The sequence below is a fragment of the Mirounga leonina genome, unplaced genomic scaffold, assembly GCF_011800145.1.
Source record: "Mirounga leonina isolate KUSES-001 unplaced genomic scaffold, KU_Mleo_1.0 Mir_454, whole genome shotgun sequence".
In the NCBI taxonomy this organism is placed as follows: Eukaryota; Metazoa; Chordata; class Mammalia; order Carnivora; family Phocidae; genus Mirounga; species Mirounga leonina.
The window spans coordinates 17,213,479-17,240,917 of record NW_023270763.1 but is presented as its reverse complement, the minus strand read 5'-3'; the positions used below and the strand labels follow the sequence as shown (position 1 = coordinate 17,240,917).

Sequence of the window (27,439 nt, the reverse complement as noted above, 5' to 3'; positions counted from 1 at the left end):
TGTTAGACAGAGGGGGCGGGGGGAGCTGTATACAGACAGACACGGAGAGATGGGATTGTGTTGAGAGAGATCAGGAAGGTTCTCAATGGGCAAGAGATACAAAGTAAACAAGACAGGTTCCAAGAGCATGTTCAGAGTTGGGTAGAAAACTCACAAGAAACAGCAGGAGAGTTCATGGACAGGGAACTGAAAATCTTTAGGGTACTGAGTGCACACAAGAAGCTCTGACCATGCAAAGAGGGAGAAAATACAACCCAGAGACAGAAGCCAAGTGAGCAAAGAGTGAGAGAACCAAGTCACACAACACACCCATGGAAGAGAGCAACACAGCTAAGGAAAGACAGAAGGAGTCCCAGGTTCAGCACCTCAGGGTGGGAGGGAGAGGAGGAGGATAATCTCCGAGCTGCGAAATGGATAAGGAGTAGCCCCATCTTGGGCCACACCAGGGGAAGGGGCAAGGAGGTGTCCAGAAAGGGCCTGACAAGTTCAATGGGCCAGCAGCTGCTACCCTGACCAGATCTCCACATTCCAGCCCGGCCCCTTATGTACTCAGCTCCCACTCCAAGCCCACAACCAATCCCATTTCCATGCCCCGCCCCCACTCTGCCTGTCACCCCCGCCCCCCCAAAACTCACCACCCCCTACTGTAGAGGGTTTGTAGTCCCACCCCAAGCCCTCTAGGGTAAAGCCTAATGCCAGGAGAGAAATTCAGCTCCCAGATAGAAGGGAACCACATAGGGAATGGGTTGGGAGAAAAGGCAGGGGATGAGGACAAAAGGACCTGGAACCTAAGGACTCTCTGGAAAGAATCCACCAACAGGGGAACTATGGGACCAAGAAGTTCTGTGGAAGCTCAATAGGGGCTCAGACCTCTGAGCTAGTGGTGGTCATGGTGCAACGAAGCTATGAAGGCAGAGAGGATGAGGCTGAGGAGTGAAAGGAGTTAAGATAACGTAGATGGGGGTGAAGAGGTCATGGAACTGGGGGCCAAGGGTCCAGATTGGGGGCATACCCGGGATGCTAGGCGGCAGGACAAAGCAGACAGAGGCAGCCTGGGCCAAAGGTACAGTTCCGCTCAGATATTTTATTTGTGTTTGTCTTTTTCTTTTTTTTGGTGGGGGAAAGGGGACAGGTTGGAAGGGAGACAGAAAAACAAAATCAAAGAGAGAAAAAAAAAAACATGACTTCCCACCCACCGCCACCCCTGGCCCCAGGCCTGAGTTGATGAGGGTGAGGATGAGCACACACACAGCGGGAGAACAGCAATAATTTAGGTGGGGGAGGAGTGTCAGGAGAACACAAAGTGTAACTTCTGGACTCCACGGTGGAGGAGGCTGCCTGTCTAGAGGTCCAAAGGACTGGGGTGAGGTGGGAAAGCATACTAAGGAAGGAGGGGTGAAAGGGAGGAGAGGATTGGGACTGGAGAAACCTCACTGAGTAGTGGGAGATAAAGTGCTCGATGCTCTAGATTCGGGCTGAGGAGGAGCCAGAGTTGGTTACCTCCAGGGAGGCAGGGCCCGGGACTGGCGGGTTCGGGATCGCCGCCCAGTTAGAGTCCCAGGCACTGGCTGGCGAGAGGCAGGAGGCCCTAGCCGGCGCTGGCTGCGTGGCAGCAGCCGAGGGATACGGCTGGGCCTTTCACCCCGGAGCAGGCCCCAGCTGGCCAGTGTGTGGATGGCCCAGGGGGGCAAGTGGGAGGCTAAACCCTGGCTGGCCCGTGCCAGGCGCCAGTTCCAGCCCTTGCACAGGGTCCAAAACCTCGCCAACAGGGCTAGTGGGTGTCGGGCAGTGCGGGGATTACCCCGCCGGGGCCCAGGGACAGGCAAACGGCTGCGGAAGCCATCCTTGTTGGTTTTGGGGTAGAGCGCAAACAGGCCCCGGTCCCCCACAGCCCCACAGCCCTGTAGGGCACGAAAGGCCATGGGCGATAGGCGCAGGAGAGCCCGCAACCAGAGTCGAGAGATACCCCGGCGCATCCGGGGGCCCTGCTGCCGCACCCATTTGCCCCCAGCTGCGAGAGCTGCCAGAGGTAGAGCCAGGCCTGGCCAGGCTAGGAGCCAGGCAGCCCCAAGGCCCAGAGGGACACCCAGAAGGCCACGGCGCCAACTCAGACCCAGGACGGCCCCCAGTGCGGTGCCCTGGGCCAGGAGTAGGAACAGACTGGGGGGCAGGTGCAGAGCTGTACAAAGAAGTAGGTAGGAGGCCCCCAGGCCCACCAGCCCCACCTCAAGGGCCAGCAGTGAGGCCTGCAGGCCACCGCCACCCTGCGCTGCCAGCAGTGGGAGGAGCAGCAGGAGTAGGAGGGGCAGGAGGCCAGAGGAGGACCCCACTGCGAAGGAGAGGCCGGCCAGGAGACCATGGGACAGAAGTCCAGGGAGCTGGCTAGCAGGGCCGTGCCTCAGATGTGTTGGAGGGGGCTCAGGGGGGATGTCTGGTGAGGGACAGCCATCTCCAGGATCCCTTGGGGTCCTAATTGGAGCTCCCTCTTCCTCTTCCTCCTCCTCCTCGGGGACTGGGGTCAGTGCCGGGCCTGGGATCCAGCCAAGCTCAAGTTCCTCATCCAGTAGGCTCCCATCCTCTTTCCCCCATAACCTCCATTCCCCAGCTGTCTCCTGGCCTACAATGCTCCTCTCCTGGGGTGCCAGGGATGGGACTCTAAGTTCTTCTACCTCCTCCTCAGGCAGACCCCAAACTTCCTCCTCAACCAAACTCCTATGTTTTTGTGGACCGGGACTAGGGGTTCCTGATTCTTCCCCCAATATCCTCTGTTCCTCTGGCTCCAAGGTGGCCCCTTCCTTTCCCAGAATCCTTCTCTCTGGAACTGCTTCCTCCTCCTCTCCCAGAATTCTTTGGTTCAGGACTGCCTCCTGGTCAGATGAGCAGGGCTGCTCTTCTCTAGGGGTGCCTGTGCTGGGTGGTCCCAGAGCCCCAGGAATGGGGAGCGGGAGGCCCGGGGGACGCTGGCCTGCACGTACTTTGAGGCTCTTGGGCTGCTGGCGAACCTGGGCCGCGTGCTTCTGCCGCAACTCTTGCTCACGCCGCTTGTTGTACTCCAGCTGGTTGCCCAGCTCCGTCTGGTGCTGCAGGCGGGTGAGCTCCGCCCGTGTGCGCTGGACGGCCTGGAGCTGCCGTAGCTCCAGCTCCCGTGTGGCCTCATGCTGCCGCAGCAGCAACGCACACTCCAAGTCCTTCTGGGTCTGCTTCTTGTTCAAATCCTGAGGCAGAAGGGAGGCAGGGCCCCGGGCCCAGTCAGGAAGCCTTGTTGGTGTCGAGAGAGCCCCAGGAGTCCCGGGGAGCTGAGCACGGGGAGCTGAGGGGTGTAAGGGAGCCAGGCTCCTGGCCGGCCTGGGAACAGAAGCCCAGGCAGCTCAAGCAGGGTCTGACAGCACGAGGAAAACAGGGGTGTGGAAGAGAAGCCAAGCAATGACACGAAAGAGGGCAGAGCGGAAAGATGACCCCCAGCAAGGCAGACGGAAGGGGTAGGCGCCTGGGCCGCGGGAGGGAATGCGGGCTGGGCTGGCCTACCTCCCGCAGCAGGTCCTGGTCCAGGCTGTGACGAGCCAGCAGCATCTTGCGCTTATACTGGCGACACTGAAGCTCAAAGTACTGGCGCTGCCGCCGCAGCAGCCCCGCCTCCTCCTCCGCCTGGCACTGCTGGAGCTGCTCCTTCTGCCTCAGAAGCCACTCGGCCTTCTCCCGCTTCGGGGTGCTGGGGTTCTCCTGGAGCTCCTGCGCAAGGCAGGGGGGAGCGCAGGGGGGTCAGGGCGCCTCGCCTACCACAGGCCCTGCCCGCGGCTGCAGCCCCATCCCACCTCTTTCAGCTGCTCCTTCCGCAGTTTGTAGGTTCGCTTCTGCGCCTCCAGCAGGGCGGCCAGCTCCTTCTTCTGCTGCCCAAGGATGTGCTGCTGGAACTTCCGCTCCTCGGCCTGGGCAGCTCGAGCCTCCTTCTCACCGATGGCCTGGTGCCGCCGGGACAGCTTTTCTGCCTCAGCCCCAAAGCCAGCCCGCTGGGCCTCAAGCTCCCGCTGCAGCCGCGCGCTGTGCTCCTCGCGCTCACCCCGCAGCCGCGACTCCAGGGCCAGCAGCTGCTTCTGGTGCTGTCGTCGCATCCGCTTATAGCCACTCAGCTGCTCCCGCAGCGCCGAGTCCTGCTCGTGCTCCTGGATCTGGCGGCTGACCTGGGGCAGGCGAGAGGATAAGTGGGGCTCAGCCCTGCCCCACCTCAGGAACACACGCGATCGTCGTGCTCTATTGGAGAACACACGCTTCAGACTCGGGTTTAACTCTCATTTGGTGCTTTCCTCACACTCGGCCCCTCTGAGCCCGCTGTCTCCGCAGGCTGAGGGACACTCAGTCTATTTCACAGACCGGTGAGACCTGCACAGGGCCCAGCGCAAGAGTGGCAACAATTCAAGTTAATTCAAAATCAGACATACCTGGGCTACACTCCCAGCTCGGTCACTTACTAACCACGTGACCTCAAGCAAATTAACGACACTAAGCCTCAGTTCCCTCATTGGCTAAATGGGGCAATGATACCCTTTCATAGGAAGCTGTGGAAATTAAGTCTGATAGAGATGTCATAGTGTCTCATAAAACGCTCTGACCTAACAAGTGTTGGCTTCCTTCCATTTCAGCAAACGCTAAGGACTCCTTACACAGCCCAGGTATGGAGCTGGGAGCTAGACCATGAGATGTTGGGAGTATCAAGAACACTGGACCTGGATGTCCCCATCTGAGGTTTGGAGTTCAGGTCCCACTGTGAAGTGGGCATGACTCCCAACTAGTCCAGGTGGTCACGTCCCTGGAAGTCACAGAGCTCTCTGCACAGCACCACAAAGCACTAAGCACCACAGGATCTGAAGAGCTGTCCTAGCACAACAGTCAACCACAAGCATTAGCCATACAATATATTTGACTGACCACTAGCCTCTAAGGGATTTGATGTTGGTGCCTGCAGCCAAGCAAGAATGTAATCTAAAGGTTTATTGAAAGCATGGATGGGGGCGCCTGGGTGGCTCAGTCGTTAAGCGTCTGCCTTCGGCTTAGGTCATAATCCCAGGGTCCTGGGATCGAGCCCCGCATCGGGCTCCCTGCTCAGCGGGGAGCCTGCTTCTCCCTCTCCCGCTCCCCCTGCTTGTGTTCCCTCTCTCGTGTCTCTCTCTCTGTCAAATAAATAAATAAAATCTTAAAAAAAAAAAAAAAGCATGGAAGAAAAACTATGTTTTATGAAAAGTCTATCCAACCTTTCCTGTGAACTGAGAAAAACATCACCATGACTTGATTTTAGGAGGACCAAGGTCCTGCTGAATTTGAAAATTTGAGAACAACCAAAGGTGTTTAGGCAAGTGCCTTGGACAATAGCGTATCTGAGTCATGAATGTCTCATCTCTCAAATGGGCTTGTACCCTCTCCCTCCAGAGGAGCTGGAAGGATGAGATACAGGCATGGGTGTGGGCCTAAGAGCCAATCAATGGTATCAGGCAGACACTGGCCACCATTCCTTGCCCTCCAGGAACATAAAATCCAGCACACCTATCATAATGCCATTTAAGAGTAACACAGCACCTGGCTGGCCAGGAGCCTGGGAAGACACCCCAGGACATGCTACTTAAGCCTAGCCACGAAAATGGCGTAAGAGTTTACCAAGCTAGGAATACATTGGGCAATGTAACCAAAACAGTCTGTTAGGAGAAGAGAGTGGGGAGGTCGAGGAGACAAGGTGAGAGACAGCAACAGAAAGTGAGGGTGGAATCTGGACTTAATTCAGTGCCACAGGAGCAAAAAATCAGCTCTGGACTTAAGAGTTTGGGGCATCCAGGCTGAGGGAGAATGGCCACACTTACCAGGGAGGCAGTACGAATGGTGGCAAAGTGGTCCCGGTTGCGGCAGTAGGCCCGGCGGCGGGCAGAAGAGGTGGTAGAGGTGGGAGCTGGGGCTGCCGGCTGCTGGAGAGGGCCAGGGGTCATCTCTGGCTGGTAGGGGTCATCATACAGGTTGTCAGAACCCTAGAGGAAGGGAAGGTAACAGGGATGCCCAAGGTTCAGAGGTCACTGGGCCCAAAGGGAGTTCCCTGGAGACCCAGTGAAACTTAGAGGAGGAGCAATCACCCTTGGGGGGAGAGCTGGGGCTCGGCCTTGTCACCGTCAGGCTTGCTGAGGGTGGGCTGCATACCGGCAGTCGGTGGATGATGGAACTATGGGAGGTGACTGTGTGCTCCCCCTCCTGCATCATGGCCATCTCTCGGGCTTCGGGCCCTTCCTCTTCCTCCTCTTCCTCTTCTTCTTCCTCCTCCTCCTCCTCATTGTCTGAAGCATCTGCTAGGCTGTTGACCGAACTGCTCTGGCTGGAGGCGCTGATGGACATGCTGGGCACTGAGTGGCTACTCTCTAGACTGGTCAGCGTCCCAGCCCGGTGCATGTAGGGCTCGGCCTCCTGTGGACAGGGCGCAGGCTTTTGGGCAGGGAAGGGGAACGACAAGGGGTGTGTATATGGAGGCAGCACAGGGAGACGGGAGGGTAGGAAGAGGGAGAGGGAAAGTGAGCCAAGCAGCTGCTAGGAGGCAAGCACAACACGGTGGTATAAAAGGGTGGCATGGTAAGCAGGGTCACCTCCTCTTCCTCTGGGGCCTCAGCACCAGGGCCATTGGGTGCCTCTTGGAACAGAATCTTCTTCATCTTTCGGTACTGCAGGTTGTCCAGCTCCCGCACAGCATCCTTAGTCCTCTGGATGAGATCCATGATGACTGTGGGTGGCCGCTCCCGGAGCACAAAGCGGTGCTGAGGGGAGAGAACGCTGAGGCCTGCTGCCAAGCACCCTGCCCCCCAGTATCCCCTGGGCTTTGGCATGCCCTCTGCCCTGGGGCACTTCCCTGGGGCCCATGCCCACCATGAACTGATGCTAGCCTTGTCCTACCCTTGCTCCCGCATGAATTTTCACCACCCAATCACTACTCCCGGGACAGGCTCCTGTTCCTCCAGGCATGGCTGACAGATAACAACAGTCAGGAGATCTGGATTGTAGTCCAGGTCCTCTATCAAAGTACTGTGTGCCCCTGGACACATCATCAGGCCTCTGTGGACCTCATAAGGTATCCCACGATTATAAAACAAGTAGGTCAAACTAGACTGTCTACATCAGTTCCCAACCAGGGCTCCTTAGGCCCCCATGGATCTGTGAAGGGAATGGGGGCCCCTCTACTTTTGATAACTCAAAACACACCTAAGGGAAATCAGACATTTACCCATGACAAGGCTACACAGGCTTTTGGCTTGATTACATCAGATCAGTGTGGTAACCCTGGTTATCGCACGCAGACCAAAAGCTCTGGCTGGCAATTATATACATCTTTGATTAATAAAAGATGGGAAAACAAATTATTACTTAATAAATAAAGGCAGTCTCGTAGACAAAATCTTACAAAATACAGAGTCCACTGGGCACTGGGAATGGGGACGGGAATTCATAAATGAAACTCTTAGTGGAGGAAGAATTGGGAAACACTAATGTCCCTGAGGGGTTTCTCAGGTGATTCTAACAGGCAACAGTTCTAGGAGAATGCTAGGCCAGTGAGCCCTCACCTTCAGAAGAACCTCTGAGGTTGGTCTGTCTTGAGGGATTTTCTGAAGACAGGAGTCAACAAAATTCCGGAAGTATTCAGACCTACAAGTCATGGGAGGATAAGGGAGGGGTGGGAAGGGCATGAGCCAGGCAGCCTTACCCCTGGGCCCAGGAATCCCAGTCCTCACCAGTGTCCTGACTGGAGCACAGGGGACTCGTTCTGTGCAATGTGGTATAAGGCACTCATCGCATTCATGTTAAACAGCGGTGGTTTCCGTTCGGCTACAGAGAAAGGGTCAACAGGGAGAAGGTGAGAGGTGGCAGGAAGGCAGAGGAGGCTGGAATGGAAATCAAAAGATTTGGGTCCACACCCCAGCTCCCTGACTTCCTTGCTGAATGACCCTGACCAATTCTCATAATCTCAATTAATTCCCTCTGTAAAATGTAACACCTACCCTCTCCCCTGCACATGGTGGAACAGGATCAAAGAAAACAACATGTGCATAAGCACCGAAGGAAGCAGAAGGAAACACAGTTATCAGCCCAACTAACATTTATTAGGTTCCAAATAAGAGCAAAAAACTTGGTGAATGTTATGGGGAAGTTAAGGATAAACAAGAGACAGGCCCTGTCCTCAAGGAACTTCCAGTCTAACAGGGAAGGAGACAGAAAAATGGCTGGGAAGCTGGGTGTGCATGCTGGGCCCTCAATCTGGTACACAGGCAGGGGATTAAGGGCAGGTCTTTTGGAAAAAGGGATATTGGAGCTAGGCCTCAGATTAGAAGTTATAAGCCAGGAGCTCCTTGTGGCCCAGACAAATGTTTTGTGTCGTTTATGTTTTTTGGCCTAAACAGTGATTTTTAAATTAAATTCCAACCTAACAATTTTTTTTAAAAAATTTTATTTATTTATTTTGACAGAGAGAAAGAGAGACAGTGAGAGCAGGAACACAAGCAGGGGGAGTGGGAGAGGGAGAAGCAGGCTTCTGGCTGACTGGGGAGCCCGATGTGGGGCTCATTCCCAGGACCTTGGGATCATGACCTGAGCCGAAGGCAGACGCTTAATGACTGAGCCACCCAGGAGTGCCTCCAGCCTAACAATTTAATAACCATCATCATCATCATCATCTAAATTTTTACTTTCTCCTAAAAAATTAGATCTGGTGAAAAGGAGCTGACATTCCTGCATAATGATGGGTTAGAGCTAAGAAAGAGCAATCTCCAGTTTGCCAGGGCCTTCTCCACATTGCTCCTCTGATACAGACTATCAGCTCCCATTTATAATCAGGACTGATTGTTTCTTCAATAGTAGAGAAATATTTCTCTCCACTCATGTCTCTACCAAAAACTAGAAATAAAAAGGACAGCTCTCCATTCTTCTTATACCTGGCCTGTTTCACATATTTGCATCACCTGTCCAGCTGTGTCCTCAAATGACAAATGCAGACATGTGGAGACGGATGTGTGGATGGATGGATGTCCAAATCTCGGACTCTGGGCAGAAGACAATACAAACCAAGGCAAGAAAGTGGAAAAGTTCATGGCACACTCAGGGCGTGGAGCTCATGAAGGGGAGAGCCAACCTTCAGGAAGTGGAATCTTTAGCTTGGTGGAAGGAAGGGTGGGGATGGCGTCACTCTTGAAGGCAATGGGGAGCATTAACGGCTTTGCGGAAGGGAGCGAAGCAACAGCACCCAGCTAGGGAGGATCTCTCTGACATGAGAGAGACTGGAGGGAAGAAGAGACTATTGGTAGGAAAGATCACTGCAGGAAGTCATTGATAAGAGAAGCTAAGGGCATCTCTTTCTTGGGCAACTAGCTGTGCCTGGCACCTTGTTGAAGGCTTTACGAACGTGACCTCACAAACTGTTGTTTCAGTAGCGTAAGCTGGCAGAAGTGAGAACCTTGACAGGGCTTCAAGGCCTGATGAACTCACTTGAGCCTAACTCTCACTGCTTTTTACATGGCATTACCTGCAATATTCCAAACAACCGAAGCTAGTCTCAGCAACTCATGCCTGCTCTTACCGATCTGGAATGCTCTTCCCTATAGTCTTCACACAGCTACTATTTGTCTTATGGCTCTGCTTAGACAGAACCTGTCTAAGCCTCAGCCCCTGAACTAGGTCAAGTCCCTTGTTTTATGGTTGTACTGCTCCTGTAACTTCTCCTTTCAGCTTCTATCACACTGAGAGAAAACATGCCTGTTTCCCCAACCAGAATATAAGTTCCATGAAGGCAAGAACCTCATTCACTGCTATACTCCCAGAACCTGCTAGGATAGCATGGCACACAGTGGGCATTCAAAAAAGACGTGGGTGCCTGTGTGGCTCAGTAGGTTAAGCATCTGCCTTTGGCTCAGGTCATGATCCCAGGATCCTGGGATCGAGCCCCGCATCGGGCTCTCTGCTCAGGGTGGAGTCTGCTTCTCCCTCTCCCTACCGCTCCCCCTTTGCTTGTGCTCTCTGTCAGATAAATTAAATCAAATCTTAAAAAAAAAAAAAAAAAGATGTAGAACTAGAGTAGTGGACAGGAAGGGAAGAATGCTCCGAAATCTTCAGGTCTAAGAGCTGGCAGGATTTGACAGCTGCCTGAATAGGGGATCAAGGGTAGAGTCAAAATGGACAGGAGCTTGAAAACCTGAGGATGAGATGGTATGGGGATGGTAAGAGAAAGAGAAAGGAGTGGAAAGAAAAAAGGACGAAGGAACAGAGGATGTCGTCCTTACCCAGCTCAATGCAGGTTATCCCCAAGGACCAGACATCCACCTTGCCATCGTACTGCCCCTCATCCATTGCCAGGATCACCTCTGGAGCCATCCTGGGAGAAAGGTCAGGAGAAAGAGGCTGATCACTCACCCAGACTCTGCCAACTCCTGCTCCCAACATCCTGGGGACTCTCTCCACTCACCACTACCCCCACTCACCAGTATGGGGTGCCCACAAAGGAGTTGGCGGGTGCCATGATAGATGCAGAGCCAAAGTCCCCCAGCTTCACCAAGCCTGGCTCTGATAGCAAGATGTTTCCAGCCTTCACATCCCTGCCAGAGACAGAGCACAGGGATAAGGCATGCATCTCAGGAAGGCTGGGCAGGGGCTTTAGCACCAAGTTTCCAAGAGGGCTGTAGACCAGCTGAATGAGAAGTGGTGTAGAGTGCACCCCCTCCCAGCCATTGTCAGTGCAGCTTGTACCTATGGATCATGTTGTGGGAGTGCAGATAAGCCAGGCCCTGAAGGGCCCCGTGGGTCACAGCTGCAATCTCCACCTCCTGAAGGGGCTTCTTGTGCACTGGGGAGTGAGGGAAAAACATCGAACTGAAGGGAGCCCAAGGGTGGGGCTGGAACAAGCTCCCCTGATCCCTTCCCCTACAGCTTCTTTGCCCTTCTCCCTTCTCCCACTTGTCGGCCACAGCCACTTACCTTCTAGAAGGTCAGAAGCTGAGCCCAGGCAATACTCCATCACCAGCTAAGAAAGGATAAAGGGTCAGAAATAAGCATATCTGGCCACCCCTGCCCCATCTCCCTTGGACAGAGATCCAGAGAGTTTCTCTGCCTATCCTCCACTCAGGCATTGCCCCCGGGGGGGTAAAGATAGAGAGGAAAGACAACTGAGAAAACGACGTGGTCATGGGAGAGTCCCTTAGAGCCAGGGCCTCCTCTAGAAACAGCCCAAGATATCACCACTCCCATCTGAATCCCTTCAAAGCCCCATTCTATCTCCATTTCCTCCAGTCTACGTGCCCCTTTCCAACTACTAACAGTTTATGCCAATCTTCAAACCAGCTTCTCCTTCTGGACAGACATTGCTGTTCATGGGTTTGTCTGAGGACTAAAGAAGTTGGGGGACACTTCCTCCTTTCCGAGGTCCCTATAATGGCACCTGGAACAGGGCCCACCTAAGAGACTAGACCAGGACAAGGATGGGGGGCAAAGATCAGGCCAGAGTCAGGGGGCTAGCTCACCCAAGCCGTGTGCTCCCTCAGGTAACAGCCCCGGTACTGAATGGTATTGGGGTGCCGGAGCTTCTGCAGGAACCGCACCTCCTTGATGATATCCTGCCACTTCTGAGAGGAGGTCAAGGGAGGAGAGGCTTACTCATCCTACACATCGAGACTTGGGTCCCCTGCCCTGCCCCCCACCAGTCTTGTCAAACTTGACCCACCTCATTTGACTGCTTCCCACTGTAGGACATCTTCTTGATGGCCACCACCTCACTATTCCGGACATCTCGGGCCTAGAAGACCAGACCAGAAGGTAGTGAAGGCCCCTGGTAAGAACTGGGCAGCGGGAAGACTTGCTGGCCCAACAGGAGAGGGCAGGAAAGGCTGGTGTGGTACAGTAGCGTAGAGGGCTGTGGACCCACAGCAAGAAGAATGCAGTGCCCATCCCTACCCCATTCTCCTAAGTCCCAACTCACAAAGTACACGGCTCCAAAGCTGCCATGGCCAATTTCCCGGAGATCAGAGAAGAGCTTTTCAGGGTCATCCTTGAAGAACAGCTCAGCCACATCGGGGTCCTTCAGGCTCCCGGCCCGGCCCCCAGCTGGCATGATGGCCCCTGGGGGCCCTGAGAGTGGGGCCTGACCTGGAGAGTGAAGAGCAGACCCTTAGAGCAAAGATGGGACACTCAGAGAGAGGAAGGGGGCTCTCAAGTTTCTGTCTTCTCCTCCCCTAGTTCCCTGATGAGGGGGAGGCACCGCAGAGGAAGGGCAAGGGGGAGATTAGGAACAACATCAAAGCTCCAAAAAAATGAAGTTGCCCTGGCAACCAGAGCACGGGGGCCGGGTCCCTGGAGTCCCTAAAACTGTTAGGAAGACTGAGAGCTAAGCATCCTCACCACCCCCAGCCCTCAATAAATCCATTTTGCTACAACCCTTACTTCTCCCCTCAAGAATAAAAGATCCCGCCTCCCAGCCAGAACCCCAGATTCCCAAGTGTCCTGTCCCACAAGTCCCATACCCCAAATATTTCCAGGCACCTTCCTGTTCCCCTTGGCGTTGAGGCCCCCTCCTCCCTCAACCTCTCACACCCTGGAAGAGAGCAGGAAACAGCCAGGCCGGAGGCAGTGGAAATCCGGCCATTGTTAGAAGTGGGTACTGGCCCAGAAGGGCCAGAGGACTTGCTCTCAAAAAGGGCTAGGGACACTGTGGTAGGGAGGAGATGCAGAACGGGAAGGACAGGGATAGAAACGGCATCTGGCTTTTGGGGCCTCTCTATGACCTGGGCCGCCTTACTTGTCTAGTCCAACTGCATATGCATCATGCACAGGTACAGGACATTTGTAGTGTACAAATAACATTTATTGAGCATGTCAAGTAAGCACCTTACATGCATCTCTCTCGTTCAATCCTTACCACAACTTTATGAGGATTTACTATTACCCTTATCTTGCAGATGAGGAAACAAGCTCAGAAAAGGTTAAGTCTTGCTGAAAGCTGGTCCCCTATGCTAGGCATGAAATAAGCAGGGCAAGATAGTGATCACCACTTCACAGATGAGGTGACTGAGGCATAGAAAGGAAACAGGATTTCTCCAAGGTCAGAGAACAGGATCTTCTCTCCAGTCAGGCCAGTGTGCTTATTACTGTCTTAGCAACTCACCTCAAGCTCATCCCTCTCCTGCGGGGAAGCCTCCCTTGACCACTCTAGCCTTTGGGGGGAGCTCCTAGAGCACCCAGCCCAAAACCCAGAGCAAGCTCCTGCAGTACAAGGAAGCCAAGGACCCCGCCCCTTCCCCCCAGGGAATTCCAGGCCAGGCTCCTGGCTAAGCACTTGTTGGAATTCAGGCACAAAAGAGCCTTCAGCAGAGTTGGACTCCCAGGGCAGACAGAGTTCTAGCTCCTTTAAAGCACCTAACAATTTACCATGTGATTATATTCTGTCGTGCATTGTTTCCTGTTATGTTGTTAATTTTGTCTCCTTAGCCCAACTGGAAGCTGGAGGGCAAGAAGTAAGCCTGACTCTCCCGTGGGCCCCAGGGTGCAGAGGGCTCAGAACAGCCTGGGAGATTGATTGACTGCCTTCAGCCAAGCCCTCAGCAGCTCCCAAGCTGCTCAAAACAGGCCCCTTTCTCCATTCTCCTGCCAGCAACCCCGCCAAGCACCCCTCACCCCCACCACACACCCACACACAAAGGCAGGTGCTCACAACTTGCCAAAGCAATCTTCTTGACCTCTTTACCAGCACCCAGCCCAGAATGCCAACCCAGGACCCCAAGCCACATATAAGGGATGCCAACAAACATCACGCAGGGCCTCTTCCTCAAATAATGAATATTTGAGCAATTACCAAAGTCTGTGCTAAATCACAGCCACTTTCTAAAATGGACAATGTTATCACCATTCTGCAGATGAGGAAACCCAAGTCTGTCCCTAAGCTACACTACCAGTACATCTCATCAGCAACACACCACAGGGTTTTGAGTAAGTTTCTTATACTTGGTCTTCTCTTTGGTAAAATGGATTACAGCATAGGGCTGTTGAGAGATTTTTAATGAGATCTCAAACCTAGGAACACTAGGCAGACACTTAGCATATGGATTTTTCCTTCCCTGCCTCCAGGGTCACCACAAGGATTTAATACTTTGGAGATCATCCTACCCCAGCAGCTTGGCTTTAACTGTGAAGAGACACCACTATGGCTATCATTTGTCAAGAGAGAGCCCTCTCAGGAACCCAGACCAAAGAATGGAATCAGGGTAAAGATGAAGGTCACAGTAGAGAGAAAAATCCACGAGACAGAAGACAGGAGCCAGAGCCTCCCATCAGGAAAAGCTTCTGAGTATAGCCCTCCTAAAAAGGAAGCTCTTCTCCCCCTCATTCTTAAATCTCATCCCAACTCATTCTCCTCTGGATTCCTGGCCAAGAAGAGATGCCAAGAAACAGGTATGGAGCAGGGGCAAAACTTGATCAAGAACTTAGGTTCAAATCCTGATTCTGCCACTGTGTGACCTTGGGCAACCTCTCTGGGCCTCAATATTCTCAACTGTAAAATGGGAAGACAGCAACAAAAGAGGTCCCCACAGGGTGAATGGAGGGGGAGGTGTCACATGAGAGAACAGATGTAAAGCACTTTGTAAATGACAGATCGCTTGACAAATGTATGAGATTACACCATCTGCAAGAGGTTGGAAGGTAATGATATAGCTGGGAGAAAATATTGCCAGGCATTCCCTAACACAAATGCACACACACACTTCCTTGAAAGGACAAGAAATCCAACCAGACCATGCCTAAAAAACAGATAAGTGGACCCACCATGGAGATCAAAGGCAAGGGAATCAACACCCAAAGCAATCCAGAGAAAGGGGTATAATCACGGAGAACAGGTAACTGTGAGGGGCAAAGTGAACATGGGAGAAGACCAGAAGAGTGCAAACCCATCTGATTAGCTCAAGCACCCTAGGGCGTGACCCCCATGACATCAAAGACCCTGTCACCTGATGTTCCCCCATCAGACAGACATAATGAAGGAAGAGGAACAAGGTGGCAGCAAAAGGCACGGCTAGCCAGAGGATGACCACTGGCCCACTGGGCTTCATCCTGAGGAGAGGGCCTACCCAGGCCCAGTTCCTCAAAAAGGAGCACCCTTTCTTCTCAATGCTAGATACAGGGACCCGCGCCCCTGCACCCCGTGTCTCACCTGGTAGGGGTCACTATGGTGCCCCAGCGCTTCCGCCTCCTCCTGGGGTCCTCCAGCGGCTCTGCCAAGCAGGGAGAGGGGCAAGGAGACCTTCCCCCTTGCCACCTCTTCCTCGGCTTTCGCCCTTCCTGAGGGGCGGGCCCGGGAAGCCTCCCCTGGAGGGGGGGGGGTGACAACCTGATCTGACCTCGCGGTCCAGTCCTCCTCCTCCTCGAGGGCGACAGTTGCTGAATCCCGGATTTCTGGTTGTGGGGTCTGAACCCCAGATATTTGAACGAAGGGAGGCTGAATTTGGTATCTGAACGCGCGGGGAATGAACCCCGGATACTGGTGCACGCAGGGGCCTGAACCCCAGATTTTTGAAATCCTATGAAACAGAGCCCCAGGTTTAGAGAGGTTGGGACCCGAGTCCTGGATATGTTGGGTCTGAGGGGCTGATACCCGGATATTTGAGAAGCGAGGGGTCAAGCCCGGAAATTCGCGACCGAAGGGCCTGAGCCCCAGGTCTTCGGCCACCGACAGGGGGCCCACCCCGAGGACGTCCGGCCGCACGGCCCCTCTCACGCCGGGGTCCGAGGGTGACAGCCCTCACTCCCGCCCCGGCCTCCTCCCTTCTCCCTTCTCTCTCCTGGGGGTAGCTGACAGATTGTAGCTAAGGACGGTCCCCGCGCCTTCTCTCCCTCTCCTCTTCTCAGTCTCAGCCTCTCTCCGCACCACGGCCCCGGTCTCGTCCCGGTCTCCCTCTCCCTCTTCCTCCCAATTCCAAGATGGAGACCGGGCGGGAGCGCGCAGGCGCGGTAGGGACGCCGGGCCAAAGGGGGCGGAGCCTCAAATGAAATAGCCCCGCCCCTCTATCCTCACTGCTGGGGCCAGGGAGATGGGCAGCCACCGAGTCAGAGTGCGCGCGCGCTCCGCCACGCGGACCCTCGATGGGAGGAGGCGGGGAGAAGGGCTAGGCTTGGAGGGGGAGGAGCTCAGCACGCAGTCCGACAACTGGCCGTGGAGAGGGCTGCAGCGCATGCGCTCGTCCCGCCTTAGCGCTGAGCCCGAGCTTGTTGCTAGGGGAAGCTTTGAGGGGGCGCGAGTGGAAGGAAAGCAGCAGCCGGGATCTGCGCCTGCGTATAAGGTAGCGGTTGGGAGGGGCAAGGGAAGGAGACTTGCTGGGCGCAGAAAAGGCGGGAAAATGGACTGCTCTGGTTAGTAACTATACAGCCAGGGCGTGGGCTCCCAAGTTCGAGGAATCTTTGCTGGGAAAACTCAATCTGTCAAATCCCTTCAGGAAGCAAGCCGTTCACAATTGCATGACCTGCACAAGGTCACACAGCATTTATGTCAAAGCATCCCCATGGTTCTCTCAACTAGTTGGAACTATCGATTTTCTTTCATAGAAAAAAACAAGACATAAGGTGGCAGAGCTGCGATCAAAACCAGGTGTTTTCCAAAGACAAGTCACAAGAGAGGATAGAGCTGCAGTAATCCACGCCCTATGCCAGCCTGTATCCCAAACTGAAGAGTCAACAAGGAAAAGTCCCCCAAACCTGTCTACCCTGAAATTCCCACCTCAACCCAATCCCCAATAAACATCCTGGGCAACACTGGGCAAAAAAGCCTTTTATTTTCCCCCACATTCCAGCTCTCCATTTTTTGTAACATTTCTTCCAACTTAGAACAAAGTCTGGAGAAGTTGATTCACACCTGGAGAAAAAGAAGATTAAAAACAAGGGCAGAGGATGCCTGGGTGGCTCAGTTGGTTAAGCGACTGCCTTTGGCTCAGGTCATGATCCTGGAGTCACAGGATCGAGTCCCGCATCAGGCTCCCTGCTCAGCAGGCAGTCTGCTTCTCCCTCTGACCCTCCCCCCTCTCATGTGCTCTCTCTTTCTCTCATTCTCTCTCTCAAATAAATAAAATCTTAAAAAAAAAAAAAACAAAACACAAGGGCAGAGGGGCGCTTGGGTGCCTCAGTCCGTTAAATGTCTGCCTTCAGCTCAGGTCATGATCCTGGAGTGCTGGGATCGAGCCCCACGTTGTCAGGCTCCCTGCTCAGCGGGGAGTCTGCTTCTCCCTCTGCCTCTGCTCCTCCCCCTGCTCGTGCTCTCTCACTCACTCTCTCAAATAAATAAAATTAAAAACCAAAAAAACAGGGCAGATCAGAGGGCTGTTGGGGGAAGCTCTGGGATGGCTGCAAAGAATGAGGAAGGAGCAGAGGAAGTGGGTACAAGCACTCATCCCAACTGGGTGCGTGGCTTCAGGACCCCAGGATCTGCTAGGAGCCAGAAAGCCTTCATTTCCCAGTCCACTCAGATCTAAGAAAAGCTAGGAGGGTTCCACCATCTCCTATCCCAAGTAGGTGGAGCCTAGCCCTGAGCAAAATAAGCAAAGTTGATCTTAAGCATCCAGTTCCTCTGGCCAGAGCCCTTCCCTGGGCTTGGTCTGTTTCCACTTCTGCCATGGCTATCTCCTAGGGTACAGCAGCTAGTCACTGAAGCTGAGAACAGTTTAAGAGCTGGGTGCATAACAGATAACTCTCAAATTATATGACCTCCACCTCACAGAGTGAGACTTTTTTACAGAAATATCTTTTTCCTTAATGAGCGGACACATGGACTAGTTAGCCAATATGTTCCCCGCCCACTGCCACCTTTGTGAGGTGTGTTCCTCCAAAGATCCTGTTAGCAAAATCAACTTTTTCTAAATGCAATGAAGGCTGATGGAAAAGAGAAAGTGTATGTAAAATGCTTGGGCATATGCTATGTGCCTAGTAAATGCGCATCATCAATCCTTTTGTGCTGTTCAAGGTGAGTTTTACAAAATTTGCATCATAAAACTGGGTATCAGAATTTCAGGACAAAAGCAAGGCAAACCTAATTCATATCCAGGATGCATCATCAAATGTGAACCCTGTTAACTCACCACTGTTGCCAAAAAGCTTGGATGTGAACTACAGCTATGGATGAATCTTAAAATCAGAATGTTAACCGCAAGAAGTCAGTCACACAAGAATATGTACGATTCCATCTACATAAAGTGTAAAAATAAGTAAAACCAAACCATATTGTTTAGGAATGACTCTATCTCAGTTATAATTGCCACCTCCACCCCACCCCCTACTCCCACAGGACTGGGGCGAAGAACCTTACCTGAGAACAAGATGGGAACTAGGCCAGTGCCCTCAGAGCCGGGTTCTAGACCAGTGGGACTCCCGGCGTGGGTGGAAGCACACAGCAGTGAGACAGCAGAGAAGGCCACAGAAGAGAAGCAGGAAGGAGCCCAAAACAAGCAGTCTGGAGCCACACAGAGCCAGCTCCTCCTAAGGATGGCCAAAGGGAGGGAAGGAGGAATGAATGAGAGGGAAGGAGGGTGGAGAATCTTCCTCTGGGAAGACATCTTATCCCCGGGGCCAAGAGCTATAGAGAGAAGCCCCCAAGGGGGGAGAGGGCTCTCTACATCCAGTGAGCAACCAAAGGGAAAATGTAATTTCTATACAAGCTAATTGTCTCAACGGTCTATGAACTGCTTTCTTGCCCAACCATTGAAGTGAACCCCCATAATGTCTCCATTAGATAGGAAATTCACTACTGCCCACATTTTAAATGTGCTCAAGCAGGGCCCGATCTGGAAACCGTATTTTCTCTGATTCTAAGCTCCCAGGTGATGCTCCTTGCCAGGTCTTTGCAAATGTGAGAGAAAAGCACATAGCAGCCTCCTAACTCTAACCTCTAACTGGTCTGTCTCCTCTACTCCGTCTCTCTCACCCAGCACCAATGGCCCCCATGGCCTGCAGGATCAAGTCGCAGTGTTTTAGCCCCAAGTCGCGGTGCCTCACAATCAGGCCCCTGCCTCTCCCCCTCGGTCATTCCTAAGCCCCTCCTCATGGAGCACCCTCGAAGGCTGAACACTTCAATCTCCAGGCCTGTGCTCGTGCTGGTCCTTTTGCCTGGAATGTGTTTCCCCTCTCCTGAACCCCCTCTATCGCATTCTCAGCCCACATCTTCCTCCTCTTCAAGGGTCACCCTGAAAGGGCAGACAAAGCCTGGGACTGCAGTCAGAAGGCATAGGTTGAAATCCTGGGTCTGCCACTTATCCAGTTGTGTGGCCTTGGGCAATTCACTCCCTCTCTCTAAGCCTGTTTCCTCATCTGTAAAATGGGATAATAACAGCTACCTCAAAAGGCTATTTTAAGGTCAGATGAGATAATGAACCTGAAAGCACTTTGTACATTATAAACTACTGTACACAGTTCTCTTTCTTAAACGCCACCTTCTCTGTGAAGCACTCTCCATAAGTGTTCAAGTTAGGGTTAATTGCTCCCTACTCCATGTTTGAATAACACTTTGCTCACATCTCTATGATAGCGATTAGCCCATTCTGCCTCTTCTTACAGCTTCTGCATTCCTTTAAGGTGGAGATCATATTTTATTCTGTGTAAAGACAATCATTAATAGTAATAGCTGTCACTCACCCAATCTCTATTATGTAGCAGGCGTTGTACTGGGCACCTGACATTCATTCTCATTCATCTTTATTTGTTGGCATCAGGAGATAGTATCATGTTTTCCATTTTACAGATGAGGAAGCTGAGGCTCAGAGAAGCTCAGATGCTTGCTCAAGGTCACACAGCCTCTGAGGCAGAATTATAGACTATGAAACCCCAACAACCTGAGGCTCTTACCGAGGTGAGCAACTTGGTGAGCACAAGGCCTTCGTGGCTCCAGACCCTGATACACTCCTCAGCCATCTCAGGACTCAAGGTGGCATTTCCTGCTCCCTCCTCTGAGCAGGAGAGGGGTGGCTGGCTGGAGGGCAGGATTCCTGGAACAGCACTAAAATACAGGCAGGTTCCTGGGGTCCTTTCTGTGGTCACCCTGGCAGTAATGAGGACGGGCTCTCTTGCAGAAGATCCTATGAGAGGCAAAGGACAGGCAGTGGAAAAAGATGGAGGGTGGGGTGGAAGCCATTCATCTTCAGACTTCCATTCATTTCTAAGGCTTCCTTCAGTAACAGCTGTTTGGGCATTGAGTCTATTCAATAAAGTTCTCTATATACTATCCCTGTGCCCTTGAGAAATGACAGTAACTATGTACCAATTTAAACAAAAAATTAAGTTTGCTTGCAATCAATAAAACAATCATGCCAATACTCACAAAGTTGTAGTGAAACTGGGGCAGATACACATTGCCAATGTCAGTCTGTATAAACGAGCCTGTCCTTTTTAAGAAAGCAGTCCCTACTAGGTACCAAAATCCATGAATAGGTTCACACCCCATTCCAAATTAGCAGGGAAATTTAGTCAATGGCCTTGGGACAATTTCCACTTGGGGAAAAAAAAAGTTAGACTCATCTCACACTACAAAATAAAGTCCAGATGTGTTAGAGATCTATACAAACACATTAAACCAAACAAAACCCAAAGAAAATACAGAAGAATATTTTCTAAGTTTAAAGTGGGGGAAGGCCTTCCCTAAAAAAGACATAAGACCTATAAGCCTGAGTAAAGGGTGAGAGCAATAAACTTAACCTTGTAACAGTTGAAGGCTTCTCTATGATGAAAGATTAAAAAAAAAAAAAAAAGTAACAGAATGGATGAAAATATCTATCCATTTTTTGTAAAGATTTATTTACTGGGGGGAAAGGCAGCAGGAGAGACTCTTTAAGCCGACTCCCCTCTGAGCGAGGAACCCATGGGACTTGATCTCATAACCCATGAGATCCTGACCTGAGCCAAAACCAAGACTTGGATGCTTAACAGACTGAGCCACCCAGGTGCCCCAAAATGCCTATATTTAATTGGGAAAAAGGTTAACAATCCAGAATATATAAGGATCTTCTAAAAATCAAAAAGATAAAACAAGCAACTTAAAAGACAAATGAGCAAAGTATATGAACAGGAAATTCATGGAGGCATGAAAACGGCCAAATAAACCTAACAAGAAGATGTTCAACCTCACTAACCATCAGAAGAAAGTAAATGAAAACAATCAGGCAATTTCTTTGGTCATTAAATTGGTAAAAATTAAAAAGACTGATAATAACAAGAGTTGCTGAAGATGTGGGGAAATGGGCACTCTCAATGAGTGACACCTTTTAGAAGACAATGTAGCTGTACCTGTTACAATTTTAAATGGGTACAGATTATGACTGAAAGATGCCCATCAAACTGTGGACACTGCAGGGGAGGTGGGACAGATTGTTACATGTGCTTTGTATACTTCTTTGTGATACGAATCCACAACAAAACACATTTGTCTATTAAAAAAAGGTCCATACCCTTTGACTCAGTAATACCACTTACAGAAACTCATCATAAGGAAAGGATTCAAAAGAAAGATGCCGGGGCGCCTGGGTGGCTCAGTCGTTAAGCATCTGCCTTCGGCTCAGGTCATGATCCCAGGGTCCTGGGATCAAGTCCCACATCAGGCTCCCTGCTCAGCAGGAAGCCTGCTTCTCCCTCTCCCACTCCCCCTGCTTGTGTTCCTGCTCTCACTATCTCTCTCTCTGTCAAATAAATAAATAAAATCTTAAAAAAAAAAAAAAGATGCCAAGTATACCAAGATGTTTATTGTGACTTCACCAAAAAAAAAAAGGAAGCAATAGAGATGTTTAACACTAGGAAAAGCATTACAAATGATGGCCCAAGCACTTAATGGATCACCTTACATCCATTAAAATAATAACATTCAGGCCAGGCAGAAAAAAAAAAAATGATGTCATAAGCGAAAAAAGAGAAATACAAACCAGGATGTATCATACATACATATTGATATATATATATATATATCAATATCATAATGACAACTAAGAAATGCACATGCAAAACTGTCTAAGAGAACCACCCCCCGTTTCTCTATGTTCCCCAGATTGAATCAGTCACCATGTCCTGTCAATCCACTGCCAATATCTCTCTCAGATCAGTCCCCTTCTTCAACGGCATTGTCTTAGCTAGGGTGTCCTCATCATCGTTCTATTGCAACCACCTCCTACCTGCTCTTCCTGCCATTGGACACACTTTTACCAGGCAGTCAGCCAACAGAGTGTGATCTTTTTAAAACAACAACAAAACCTTACTATTTTCCTGACAAAAATTTTGAGTTTGCCCAATGTACTAGATAAAGTTCAACTACCTGAGCTTGGCACACAAGACCCTCCAGAGGATTCTCTCTGCTTCCTCAAACACATCTCTTGCCACTCATTCAACACTCCTTCCCCTGCACCAGTCAAACTGAACCCCCTGAAGCTCTCAAACATGCCATTATGGTCCCCATCTGCATGCCTTTGCATATGCTTGTCCCTCTGGCTGGAAGAGCACACTCCTAAACCTCCATCAAGCCTCAGCTCAGGCACTGAATCCTTGGAAAAGCCTCTTCACTAACCCTGTTTGACAGACTCCTGAGTATTCCCACTGTACCTTGTGTGCTACTTTACATACTGAAAGGTATTTACTTCTGTTCACATCTGTATCCTTGCTAGACTGTAAGCAGCTTGAGGTGAGGACCCATGTCTTACACATCTCTATATTCCCCATGCTTGGTACATAGTAGGTGCTCAGTAATTATTGCTTAGATGGTGCAATCACAGGTGGATTATTTTTTATTTTGTTCAGAATAATCTTTGATGATATTATTCTGTTTCTGACCATCATAAAAAGAACAGGGCTTAACGACTGATCCACCCAGGTGCCCCTAAATACAAGTCTCTTATCTGATGTTTGCATCAGATAAGATGCAGAAGCAGAACTTGAGAAGCTGATCCTAAAATCCGTATGGTAATTAAAGGGATCTGGAATAAGCAAAATAATTTTTACAAATAAGAACAAAGTTGGAGGACTCATATTTTCTGATTTCAAACTTAATACAAAGCTGCAGTAATTAAGAGTGTGGTGCTACCATAAGGACAGACACATAAATCAATGGAATAAAACTGAGAGTCCAGAAATAAACCTATATATACATCTATGGTCAATTGATTTTCAATAAGGGTGCCAAGACTATTCAAAGGGAAAGAACAGTCTTTTCAATAAAACATGCTGGCACAACTGGATGGCCACTTGCAAAAGAATGAAGTTGGACCCCATCCTCACACCGTTCACAAAAATCAACTCAAAATGAATCATAGAGCTAAATGTAAGAGTTAAAACTATAAAATTTTAGTAGAAAATATAGGGGTAAATCTTCATGAGGTTGAGTTAGGCAAAGCCTGCTTACTAAAAGCACAAGCAACTAAAGAAAAAATAAACTTGTGGCGCCTGGGTGGCTCAGTTGGTTAAGTGTCTGCCTTCGGCTCAGGTCATGATCCTGGGGTCCTGGGCTCAAGCCCTGCAGTGGGCTCCCTGCTCAGTGGGAAGTCTGCTTCTCCCTCTGCCCCTCCCCTGCTCATGCTCTCTCTCTCTCAAGTAAATAAATAAAATCTTAAAAAACAAAACAAAACACCATCAATAAAGTGAAAAGACAACCCAGAGAATGGGAGAAAATATTTGCAAATCATACATCAGATAAGAGACTTGTATTTAGGGGCACCTGGGTGGATCAGTCGTTAAGCATCTGCCTTCGGCTCAGGTCATGATCCCAGAATCCTGGGATCGAGCCCCACATCAGGCTCCCTGCTCCACGGGAAGCCTGCTTCTCCCTCTCTCACTCTCCCTGCTTGTATTCCCTCTCTCGCTCTCTCTCTCTGTCAAATAAATAAATAAAAATCTTTAGAAAAAAAAAAGAGAGACTTGTATTTAGAAAATATAAAGAACTCATATAACTCAATAATTAAAAGGCAAATTATCCAATTTTTTTTAAAAGGCAAAACTCCGAATATACATTTCTTGAAAGAAGACAGACAAATGACCAAGGAGGGCATAAAAAAAATGCTCAGTATCATTAACCATGCCAATCAGAACCACAGTGAGATACTACTTCCCAAAGACTAAGATGGCTAGAATAAAAAAAAGACAGATAATAACAAGTGTTGGCAAGGACGTGGAGAAACTGGAACTCACACACTACTGGGGGGAAGCAAAATGGTGCAGCCACTTTGGAAAATGGTCTCACAGTTCCTCAAAAGATTAAACGCAGAGTTACAATATGACCCAGCAATTCCACTTCTAGGTATTTCACTTCCCCCAGGAGAAATGAAAATGTATGATCATACAAAATCTTGCATGCGAATGTTGACAGCAGCATTGTTCGTAACAGTCAAAAAGTAGAAACAACCCAAATGTCAAACAACTGATGAGTAGATAAATAAGATGTGGAATATCCATACAATGTGTTATTCAGCAATAGAAACACAAAGTACTGATACGTGCTATGACATGGATGAACCTTGAAAACATACTGATTGAAAGAAGCCAGTCACAAAAGAGCACACATTGTATGAAATGTTCAGAATGAGCAAATCTACAGAAAAAGAAAGGTATATAGTTGCCTGGGTCTGGGAGGTTAGGAGGAAAAGGGGAGTGACCGCTAATGGGTACAGGATTTCTTTTGAGATAATGAAACGCTCTAAAATTGATTGTGGTGATAGTTGCACACTTTTGTGACAATACGTAAAGCCACTGAATTGCACATTTTAAATGTGTGAATTTTGGGGCGCCTGGGTGGCTCAGTCGGTTGAGTGTCTGCCTTCGGCTCAGGTCATGATCTCAGGGTCCTGAGATCGAGCCCCACATCGGGCTCCCTGCTCAGTGGGGAGCCTGCTTCTCCCTCCCTCCCGCTCATGTGCTCTCTCTCTCACTCACTCTTTCTCTCAAATAAATAAAATCTTAAAAAAAAATTTTAAAAATGTGTGAATTTTGTTATATGATCATATCTCAATAAAGCTGATATACATATATTTACAAAATAAAAAACAGGAAAAATGATCTCAAGTCTGTATATTATCAGACACCTTCCTTTACTCTCATTCTTTGACCACACACATGTACACCTGGACATCAGAGACCTCCCCCCGCCACACACACACACACACACACACACACACACGCACACACACACGAAATTCACAAGGGAATCTTAGAATTGGAAAGGACCTCAGAAGGCAGAAAGTTCCACCTTTCTCTCCTCCCTTTTCATTTCCCCAATTTCAGACAAGGAACCTGAGCCCAAATCTCACACAGGAATCAATGGCACCCACTGATTCCCCCCCTCCCCCCATCATTTCCCCAGAAGAGTCTCAGCCCTGTGGGAATGGATGATGTCTAATTTTTTTCTGTATCCTCCATAGCACATGGCGCTGTGGTAAGAACAGAGCAGGCACTCAGGACACTTGCTTAACTGAAGAGGACATGCTTGAATATCCCTGAGGAAAAAGAAGGTGTCTCTAAGAGAAGAAAGCAATAGGGATGAAGAGTGAAAAGAAAGAACATTAGGTCAAATCTACCCCATCTCATCGCACCTCCAAGGATGAACCTCAGAGCTGGAAGGGAAGAGAGAAAACACTTAGAGGGAACCCACATAGTGTCACTGTGTTCACTGAAAGTATCTAGTCCTTACTACAGCAGAAGTGACTAAGGTCTTGGGATATGCCCAAGGTAACCAGGCTGGGGAGGTCAGAGACAGAACCCATCCCTAAGTGTTCTGACACCCAACCCACAGTCCTCCTTGATCTCACCTTTCAATCCCATCTGACTAGCCAGGACCGTGGCTTGGAATGTCTGTGTCTTGTTCCTGTCTGGACCATCTCCGAAGTTCAAGGTGGTCAGTAAGCCCACGACTTGAGGCCCACGCCACTTCCCTGTGACTGTCCCATTCACCGGGCACAGGGTCAGCTGGCCAAAAGATCTCAAGAAAGAGACCCAGTCCTGTGTGCAAAAGAAAGGTGGAAGAGAGGTGAGAGATTAGCAGCATGAGCAGGCCTGTGCGAAAAGGACGAAGAAGATACTCACCTGAGGGATGTCAGGGCTGCGCAAGCCAGTCCTGTGGGTGAGGAGGAAGCTGCCAAGGCCCAGGCCTGAAAGGCCAAGAAGCAGCAGGATCAAAGTGGCACAGACCAGAGGTGGGTGGTGGGCCAGACAGAGATGCAGGTTGTGCCCTGCCTGGCAGCTGCCCATGGAGAGGAGAGGGGTCCGGGCCTCCACGGAGAGCCTGCTGGAGGACAGGAAGGAAGAACTGGACAAGAGCCTGCCAGTCAGAAGGCACTTACCCATTTTATTCAAAGGGAAGTTAAAGCACTGAAAAGACAAGGGACTTGCCCAAGGCCACACAGCCAGTTAGTGGCAGCGCCAGAACAAGAATCCAGGGCTCTTAACTCCAAGTGTTCATCCCCATGCACCACTCAATAAATGTTTGCTGTACTTCATTTCTGAAGTAATCAAGGCAGAAGCGAAACAGAGCACACTGTGCTGGAAAGAGGAACCCAAAAGGAGAATTCTTAAGGGGAGCAATTCAGGAGGCAGCTGTTCTGGGGCTAGGGTTTGGCTGAAGAATGGTTCCATCCAATAGCCTAGACAAAGGAAGTGTCTGATGAAAAGAACTCCACTCTGGAGCAAAAACGGTTCAATCTGTATCCTCCTCTGCTACTCACTGGCTATGTGAGGAAAATCAGTTAACCTCTGGGAGCTTACGGATCCGTGAAAGAATGCCAAATAATGAGGACCAAAATGTGACAGAGAAAGCAGTTTTGTATAGTACTCGGCCTTGCAGGAACTCAACAATGTCCATTTCCTTTGCATTTCACTGTTTCATACTGATCTTTAAAACCAGGTGAAGCAAGGCAATAAATACTGTGGTGGAAACTGAGGTTCGGGGACTTTCACAAAGGCGTGGCAGGGCCAAGGTCTGAAACCCGTCTTCTGCTCCCAGGTAGTGTTACTTCTCCCAAGCGAGAAGCGATAGCCCGATGAAAAGGAACCTCTGGAAGACGGGATAAACATATGGGGTGGGGGGAGAAGGAGGGCTCCAGGGAAATGCAGGTGTCACAGATGCCCAGTCCCTGCCCTGCCTCCCGTCCCGGCACATCTGGAAAGGGGGAGAAAGCACGAAGGGAGAGGGCAGAGCCGGAGTTCTGCGGCTGGCGGTGCCCCTGAGCCTCCCCTCCCCCCGCAAGGCCCCTCCTGCAGGAACTCAACACCCGCAACATCCCTTCCCGGTCCTGCGGCGTCGGGTCCGCCTGCCGCTCCCCCTCACCACTCGGAGCCGTGCGGAGGCCGGCGCCCCCCGCGACGTCACGCGTGGAGCAGCGAAGGGGCGGGGTCCGTGCTCCCCCCACCAACCCCCACCCACGCGGTGGGGATTCGCATGCGCGGTGTCTACGCGGGCAGC

General features: G+C 50.7%; 2 protein-coding genes across 11 annotated transcripts in view; both read right to left on the bottom strand.

The window, feature by feature from the left end:
* The window catches only part of TAOK2 (TAO kinase 2), a 22,814-nt gene extending 2,872 nt beyond the window's left edge, over positions 1–19,942 (bottom strand). For 3 of the 6 annotated variants that reach the window (XM_034988921.1, XM_034988924.1, XM_034988923.1), the window contains exons 1-15: positions 11,975–12,138; positions 11,720–11,791; positions 11,520–11,621; positions 10,978–11,023; positions 10,750–10,846; positions 10,485–10,598; positions 10,287–10,378; positions 7,749–7,842; positions 7,581–7,662; positions 6,612–6,779; positions 6,175–6,435; positions 5,847–6,008; positions 3,813–4,178; positions 3,526–3,729; positions 2,976–3,215 (exon numbers count right to left, since the gene is read on the bottom strand). In XM_034988921.1, coding sequence (XP_034844812.1) covers positions 2,976–3,215; positions 3,526–3,729; positions 3,813–4,178; positions 5,847–6,008; positions 6,175–6,435; positions 6,612–6,779; positions 7,581–7,662; positions 7,749–7,842; positions 10,287–10,378; positions 10,485–10,598; positions 10,750–10,846; positions 10,978–11,023; positions 11,520–11,621; positions 11,720–11,791; positions 11,975–12,106 — 2,232 coding nt within the window. In that variant the 5' untranslated portion in view covers positions 12,107–12,138. Of the gene's footprint in view, positions 1–1,114; positions 3,216–3,525; positions 3,730–3,812; positions 4,179–5,846; positions 6,009–6,174; positions 6,436–6,611; positions 6,780–7,580; positions 7,663–7,748; positions 7,843–10,286; positions 10,379–10,484; positions 10,599–10,749; positions 10,847–10,977; positions 11,024–11,519; positions 11,622–11,719; positions 11,792–11,974; positions 12,142–15,196; positions 15,959–19,866 lie in introns of those variants that run through there. The other 3 variants (XM_034988920.1, XM_034988919.1, XM_034988918.1) reach the window with 3 other exon arrangements.
* On the bottom strand, positions 12,058–27,439 carry TMEM219 (transmembrane protein 219). 5 transcript variants are annotated; one of them, XM_034988930.1, is made up of 6 exons: positions 27,305–27,439; positions 26,065–26,266; positions 25,791–25,980; positions 19,867–20,096; positions 18,335–18,504; positions 16,788–16,891 (listed from the first exon to the last, which is right to left on the bottom strand). In XM_034988930.1, exons 2-5 carry the CDS (start codon positions 26,227–26,229, stop codon positions 18,367–18,369), a joined length of 723 nt encoding a protein of 240 aa, XP_034844821.1. In that variant the 5' UTR covers positions 26,230–26,266; positions 27,305–27,439; the 3' UTR covers positions 16,788–16,891; positions 18,335–18,366. The 5 variants fall into 5 exon arrangements, with proteins under 5 accessions (XP_034844820.1, XP_034844821.1, XP_034844822.1 ...); XM_034988931.1 differs by having other exon boundaries at positions 26,065–26,263; XM_034988932.1 differs by lacking the exon at positions 27,305–27,439 and adding an exon at positions 26,703–27,241 and having other exon boundaries at positions 26,065–26,263.